Source organism: Belonocnema kinseyi, chromosome 2, assembly GCF_010883055.1.
Source record: "Belonocnema kinseyi isolate 2016_QV_RU_SX_M_011 chromosome 2, B_treatae_v1, whole genome shotgun sequence".
Classification (NCBI taxonomy): Eukaryota; Metazoa; Arthropoda; class Insecta; order Hymenoptera; family Cynipidae; genus Belonocnema; species Belonocnema kinseyi.
The window spans coordinates 85,779,892-85,788,507 of record NC_046658.1 but is presented as its reverse complement, the minus strand read 5'-3'; the positions used below and the strand labels follow the sequence as shown (position 1 = coordinate 85,788,507).

Genomic DNA, 8,616 nt, shown 5'->3' with positions numbered 1-8,616 from the left:
ACGCACTTTTCTGAAGGATTAAAAAAACTTGAAAAGCGATTGACCAAGTGTATAGAGCTCCAAGGAGATTATGTTGAAAAATAAAAAAAAAATTAGCCAAAAAAAATTGTTTTTATACTTCATTCTAAGGACTTATTGAACTACCCTCGTATGAGGTCCAATTATAGGACAATGATCATTATTCACCTAATCGAAAAACCTAATGTAGAGTTTTTTGATATTTTTAAAAAAAATCAAAGTCATTGGGACAAAACAGGAATAATTTCATTAGGGGAATATGAAAACCAAAAGAAACCTACTAGAATAACTTTAGAACACCACAAGGAATTTCACAATCTAACATTAAAAAACAATGGAATGGATTTTGCTGACTTTACTGAAATTGTATATAGTAGTGATGCAACTTTGGAAATAAAAGAAGAAAATACCGAAGGTATGACGACATTTTTATTTAAAATATCGGAAATAAAACTGTGATAAAAAAGTTCGAAAATAAATTTCGTTACAGTTTCAGATCAAGAGTCTACAGGTCATAAATATAATGAAGAATATGAGTCCAAATTGTGTACTGTAGGTATAAAAGAAAATGATATTTTGTCTGCTAAGAAAAAATTGTTGATTCAAAAAAAGCAGAAAATTTGGGAATCAGAAAAAAGAAAGGGAAAATAGATACAAATGCAAAAAATGTGCCCGCAGCTATAAATGGAGGAAGAATTTAAATTACCATCTAAAATTCGAATGCTTCGTCAGTCCCCAGCTCATATGTAAATTCTGCGGCAAGCGATTTAAACAGAATAGTAGCCTAAATAGACATATAAATCGCGTACACCATAAGAAAAACTCAAAAACATGGGCGTTATAGCATAAATACGAGAAATGCGCTCGAAGCTACACTTGGTCTCACGATTTAACACGACATAAACGTTTGAAACACGCAAACAGTCATACCGCAATATTTTTGCGATTTTTGCTGATATAAAACGAGTGTGAAAAGTAGATTATTAACACGCATTACTTCACGCCACTTACAAACATTGTAATAAAAATTTAATTGCATGTAATGTTCGCGGAGTTACACTTTGATGGAGTTTTTAAATTGGCGTTAAACCTTTAGAAAACGTAGCAAACCAAAGTTAATTTTATTTGCAATTTTGACGGTCATAAATCGACTCAGTAGTTCAACCGCAATTTACTTGCGATTTTTGCGGAGTTACGAAATTTCAACAATTCCTAAAATTCCAGCGACTCACCGACTGATACTGCTATTAAAAATCACCTTCGCCTAAATTTTGTATCAATTTTGATTATATTTGAGAACCAAAATTAGATGTATTATTCAAAAATTTCTAACACAGTACAATAAAAAATATATCATAAAATCCACGCAAAAATTTTGCAGCAATAAGACTTTTTGAAATATTTATGTTTGTTAAAATTCCTGTCACGTTTGCAAGAGAAAACTTTTATAGTTTTGGAAATACAGCAGTAGTTTAAGTACTAGGTGTATTATGATGGAAAAAATAAGTGGATGTGTTTAACAGGCTTGCATTATCAAATAAAATTATGATTATACAGATTTATCAATTTGTTCAGCGTTTATTAGAAAACTCCACAATTTGTCAAATCTGTATCATCCTCTTAACATCCCCCTTTACACTTTTTACAATGCAAAATTTCCTTTTCTATAATAAATATAAAGTGAAATAGAGTCAAGCTGGGATAAGAAGAAACTTGATTTGAGCTTTCCGAGAAGTGATGCCGCGCGGCGGCTTTGTATGAGATAAACTGCGATAACTAGCTGGATTACTGCGTCACATTGCATAAATTCACTGTCGGTGTTTACATGGCCTTGACTGTTTACGTTTTTAGCGGCTGAATTTGAGCCGGAGGTCGGAACCAAATCCGTGCGCAAATGTAAGTTCAACTGTATGTAGAAAATAATATTCCATGAGCTGTTCGTTACTTTTTGACACGGAATTTGATATCATACGTTGTGTTTATTTGGTAAAAAATTTCTATGAGAAGATGGATTTTTACCATTTTCTTTCTGAGCTGCTGGCATGCCTTGCTTTTAAACAATATTGTTATCGGATTTATTTGTCATAATTAAAGGGTGAAAGTGAAGAACAAGATAACAAACCAAAATGGATTTTTTTCATAGAGCCAAAAACATTCCAATTTGAGGCCACAATAGTTTAATCGAAAATGCTGAACAAGAATAAAAAATGTTTGTGTGAATCAAAAATTTATGTTTTGAGAAAATCAAAATTGAAGATCGCGATATATTGCAGTGCCTATCACAGTCGTTTTTTGTTGTTAAAAATCCGAAAAATTGAAATTTCTATGAAACCATTTTTTTTGCAACCATTTTTGAACAAAGTGTTGGTTATCTAGTTCTTTACTATCACCCTTCATTTAATGGGAAGAAATATTTGTATCATCAGTATTAAAATATTATAAATGACCTTTTCGCGATAGTTTCAGACATATTAAATATTGATTTGACAAAATCAAGAATAGAATCAGCATGGAAATATGAAGCATGTATGTATGTATGAAGCATGTAGGACTCACATTTGTGGACCGTAGATGTCATAGATACTGATACGAAGTTGCTCAATGAGACTAAAAAATGTTTGTGAAAAACAAAAATTTACGTTATGGGAAAATCAAAATTAAAGATTGTGATATCACAAAGTGACTATGACAGTAATGTAATTGCTAAAAGTCAGTATTTAATTCACCTTTTTGTGATACTTCTAGGGACGTCAAACAGTGAATGGACAAAATCAAGAATCGAATCAACAGGAGTATATGAACCATATCTTGCAGAAAGCCAAAAGGAATACTGCAACGTAGTGCCCACAAATACTGAAAAGAATTTTTCTTGTTCAATTCAATATAGCAATGATGAAAGTCTGGAAATCAAGGAAGAAATTATTAAAGGTATGACCAAGCTTCTTATAAAAAATATATAAAATAAAACTATTAAATCAAAAATTGCACAATAGATTTGATTACATTTTTAGATCAAGACAATTCAGGTCAAAATTACGACTCAAATTTGTGGACCGTAGATGTCAGAGACACTGATAATGTTGCTGTCAACGAAAAGCTGCTAACCGATGATAGAGAAAAAACTGAGGAATCAGAACAGGAGCCAAAGAAGAAGTACAAATGCAAAAATTGTCCCCGTAGCTATAAATGGCAATGTCATTTAAATTACCATTTAAAAAGCGAATGCGGGTTCAGGCTACAGTTCAATTGTAAATTCTGCAACAAACAATTTTCACGGAAAGATCGCCGGAAGATTCATGAAAATCGCGTGCATCACAAGATAGCGCAAACGAAACATAATACATAAACGACATAAACGACATAAACGTTCAAAACATGCAGGATTCAAACCGGAAACGCGACGGGAAAGGAGGTACAAATGCGAAAGGTGTGCTCGAACCTATCTAGAGAAACACAATTTGAATCTTCATCAAAGATTAGCATGTGGCGTCATGCCACAGTTTAAATGTCACTTGTGCGACAGGCGATTTAAACAGAATGCACACCTGAAATCCCATGTAAATCACGTGCATAATAAGATAGTCTCAAAAAAGTCAATAGACAACTATAAATGTGACAAATGCTCTCGAATTTATCGCTCCATAAATGGTTTTCGTCAACATAAACGCGCAAAGCATGAGGCAGTTCAAACACAATTTATTTGCGACATTTGTGGCTACGCAACGGTTCTTAAATCATACTTGAGAACACATATTTTTCAAAAGCATCTCAAAAGTATTCAGAATCAAACATTTTAATCAAATTTTTTACGTATATAAACAAAGCGAAGTATTTTTCTGAATTTTTAAATCGTTATTTATCATTTATAAAAGGTCATAACAGGTTAGTCAATAGATCACTCGTTGTGACCTGCAATCACGAACAATTACTGTAGCGTGCAAAAGTTTTGGGCCATCTCTTTTTTTGTGACTGAATAAATTCTCTTAATTTTAATTATACCGGAGCTAAAAAAACGTCTCTTTTAAAAGTTTATTGTTTTCGAAATTCTGTTCAAAATAAGCCCAGGGTGAAGTCATTTTGTCTAGTTTTTAAGCAGACAATGCAAAAATAGTGTAACTTTGAATGTTTTCTTAAATTTTCACTATCGTCTGAAATAGTCAATATTTTTCAATGTTCTTGGGCTCATTTTGAAGCTTTTTTTCATCGTATCACAGCAGATTACGAGTATAAATTGTACAAAATTTAATTTCGAATTGTAAGAACTTGAAGTTGTAATAAAAAAGTTGGATAAATTTGAAAACATCTTATCTTTAGGTAAATCAGAATAAAAGTTAAATAAATATATTTTTTGGGGCAATTACATAGAAATTTCATGATTATATGTTTCATATATTTTATAAAAATATTTTTGTTACTAAAAATAATATTTCAATTTTTCCAACTTTTTCTTACAACTTCAAGTTCTTGCAATTCGAAAAGAAATTTTTTACGATTCATACTCGTAAGTTGTTGTGATGCGGTGAAAAAAAAGCTTCAAAATGAGCCCAAGAACATTGAAAAATGTTGATTATTTCAGAAATTATTGAAAATTCAAGACAAAATTGAAATTTACACTATTTTTGCAATATCTACTTAAAAACTAGACAAATTGGCTTCACCCTGGGCCTATTTCAAACAGAATTTCGATAACAATCAACCTTTTAAAGAGAATTTTTTTTATCTGCGTTATAATTAAAATTTAAAAAATTTATTAAGTCATAAAAAAAGAGGTGGCCCAAAACTTTTGCACGCCACTGTACATCAAGTACAGTAATTTTATATTCCCAATACCGAAAAAACTTTCTGAATATAATCATGGTTAATAGTCTTGTTTAGAAACTTAAAAGACACTAGAGGCTGGGGATCGAAGATAATAAAAGGTTTTTCATTGAGTCAATTAATTTGTCTCGAAGACGGGAATAAATACATGACATATAGTAGTATTGTATTCCAAAACATCATAATTTTACCTCGTATAAGTAAGATAAAAAATTCATTTTGATAAATAAATCGATTTTACTAAATCATAAAAGGTCATGGCAGGTTTTTCAGGTGGTAATTCGATACGTTTAAAAAAGGCTAGCAAATATCTCAGACACAGTGTCGTAGTATTCCGAATACCAACAAAGTTTTTGTCATATAAACAGAATAATCAATTTTTGGGAAACTTCCTAAACAAGTGTATAGTAGTAGGTTAAAATAGGTCAAGCGATGGGTTTCGAAGACGCGAACAAATGCACAAGGATAGCATTGTCTTATTTTTAATATCAAAACAGTTTTTTTTATAGAATTAAAGTAAATTTTTAAAAATCTCTGAACACCAAAAAGGCGAGTTTTAATTGGCGGATCTAGTTCAAAACCTTCTTAGACCAATAAAAGATCAGGTCATTACAAACGTCTCTCTATTAGAAAGTAAGATGATGAGATGATCAGAATTAATAAATGAACATTTATATATTACAATTAGTCTTTTATTTTCGAATATTTATACAAAATACAGTGCAGAATCATCTTATATTACAGGATAATGATCAATCATGCAACCATTGACATATTATAATTTACTGTTTTTGTGGTTTTTTTAGCGCAATCTAACAGTGTTTGGAAAAAATAAGAATAAGATCGACGTGCGAATTCGAAGAATATATTTTAAAATGCAAAATACATTTTATTCAATTTACAGAACGAGCCAATACGGGTCACAAAAGTAATAGAGCATATCAGTCAAAATGGTATACCTTAGGTATAAACGAAACTGGTAATTCGGTTTTTAGCAATAAACTGCATACCCAAAAGAAGCAGAAAATTTCGGAATCAAACCATGAAATGGGAAACGTATACAAATGTGAAAAATGGGCCACTGCTATAAATTGAAAGCACTTTTAAACCGTCATCAAAGATTCGAATGTAACGTCAGGCCACAATTCATATGTTAATTCTGCGAGAAACCATTCAAACAAAAATGTAACATGAATACTCATGTAAATCGCGTGCATCAGAAGATAATCTCAAAGAAATCGCTATCAAGTCATAAATGTGACGAATGTTCCCGAAGTTACACCAGTATAAGTATTTAAAATCAACATAAATTTTCAGAACATGCCGCAGTCAAACCACAATTTATTTGCGACTACTGTTTCCACAAAACGAAGTGGAAAAGTAGCTTGTCAAAACAAATTACATCACTCCGTCTAAAATTCATGAAACATTAAATATTAGGAAATTTCTAATATTCGTTAAAAAAATTTCGTTTGCATTATATTAAATGTTTGTAGTTTATGTTATTTGTTGCGTATATCAGTACATCAGGGCTTACCAGAAGTCAGACATTGACTGACATGACTGACAGAGTCAGTCAAAAAACTAGGTCAAATGGGCTAAAAAAATTCGTGAAACTAGTATCCTTGTACAGTTTGCAGGATTCATGGAAATCGAAGAAAAAATTAGATCAAAACATTCTGTCAGTAAAGAACTTCTTATGTTAGTCAACACTTGTCGAAAGGGGTGAGCCTTGTACTACATAAGACTTACTTTTACTTTTGGAAATTTCCGAAAAGTAAATTTATTCTCCTTTGATATCCACATCAATTTATTTTATTTATTATATAGTTTGTTGTTATAAAATTGTGTACAATCTTATTTTCTAAATGAAACAGAATACCTGAAATAAAATTAAGTATATAAAAATATTTAAATAAAAGGTATGACCTAGCATGGTAACACCATAAGTTTAAATAAAGGTACAATAATGTAAATATTTTAGTGTCAAATACTGGAAAATCTTTAAAACAAACGGAAATATGTGTATAAATTTTAATTATATGACAATGTTCAATGATTTTACTATTGAAATATTCTAATTAAAACTGTTATGGTTTTTTTTCAGGGAAATCAAACAGTGATTGGACAAAAACAAGAATACCATCAGCAGAAGAATATAAAGAATTTTTGTCAGAAAATCAGAGGGAACTCCACAATCTGCCTTCTAGAAATAAGGGACATGATTTTACTGGTGAACATGAATCTAGCAATGACAAAACTTTGAATATTAAGGAAGAATTTACCGAAATTGAACATAGCAATGAAGACATTTTGGAAATCAAGGAAGAAGTAATCGAAGGTACGACCAGATTTGTAATCAAAATATCTTTTAAAAACTTGCAATGTACAAAATTTCAGAACACATCTTCTTAAATTTTCAGATCAAGAGATTACAGGTCAGAAACAGCATAAAGAATATGGGTCAAAATGGTGTACCCTATATATAAAGGAAAATGCTCATTTATCTGTTAGCAACAAACTGCCGTCTCATAAGGAGCATACAATTCAGGAATCAGAACAAGAACCGAAAAAGAAATACAAGTGCGAAAAGTGTGCACTCAGCTATACATTAAAATCAAATCTGTACCGACATAAAAAATTCGAATGCGACGTCATACCACAGTTCAGATGTAAATTCTGCGACAAACGATTTAAACAGAAATGTCACATGACTACCCATGTAGATCAGGTGCATCAGAAAACACATGTTGACCAGGTGCATCAGAAGACAAGCCCAAAGAAATCGGTATTGAGTTATAAATGCGATATATGTTTTCGAAGTTACTCTTGGTTAGTTTCATTAAATCGTCATAAACGTTCAGAACATGCAGCAGTGAAACCACAATTTATTTGCGATTTGTGTGGATATAAATCGAATAGGAAAAGTAACTTGGTAAAACACATGACTTCACGTCACTCACAGATGTTGAAATCAAGGTATAAATGTGACAAATGTTCGCGAAGTTACACTTGGTTAAGTGCTTTAAATCGACATAAACGTACAAAACACTCGGCAGTAAAACCACAATTTATTTGCGACTATTGTGGCCATAAAACGCATAAAACAACTGATTTGTCAAACCATATTATTTTACACCATCTCAAAAAAATTGGGCAATCAATTAGAAATAATTTATCGTGTTAAGAAGGGCGAAAAATTAACTATTCCGTGAGTGTTACAAACTGGAAACAAGTTGTAGCTTCTCGCACGTATCGCTATATATTACACACTTACGCACTTATATACAAAGATCTACGATCGAAATTTTGTAAAGAATTAAAAATAAATTGCTTGCAGCTCTGCTAATAGTTATATTTTTATTTTTTTCACCTTATTTTTATCTAAACGAGTAAATTGTTAATTAATATATTATACATTAAATTCCAATATCGAAAATAGATTTGAATTTTATCTACGTTGTTGCGCAGTTTCCTACTAATATTATATATTATTGAATGTATTCTGTCTCGAGTTGTTGCAGATTAATTCAAAATTAACTGCTTGATCATTTTATTCAATGAGAGGGTACTCCTATCTTCGAACATGCAATGCTATAGGAATCTATAAACAATTATTAATCATGGCTTACCGTTCTACTAGATGCTATGTTTTATTTGTTAACTTTATTTTTGTTTATATACTGAAGAAAGTTCGTTTATACATAGAATTTGAATCTTAAAAACCGATTTGAATTCATCCAAGTTATTTTGTTTTCTACTTGTAGTATGCATCAACGA

General features: G+C 31.0%; 1 protein-coding gene across 1 annotated transcript; it reads left to right on the top strand.

Annotated features, from left to right (window-relative positions):
* Window positions 1-2,656: 2,656 nt before the first annotated feature.
* On the top strand, window positions 2,657-8,185 carry LOC117167375 (zinc finger protein 726-like). The gene is made up of 3 exons (XM_033352253.1): window positions 2,657-2,946; window positions 6,944-7,177; window positions 7,260-8,185. Exons 1-3 carry the CDS (start codon window positions 2,661-2,663, stop codon window positions 8,021-8,023), a joined length of 1,284 nt encoding a protein of 427 aa, XP_033208144.1. The 5' UTR covers window positions 2,657-2,660; the 3' UTR covers window positions 8,024-8,185.
* The last annotated feature ends 431 nt before the right edge of the window (window positions 8,186-8,616 follow it).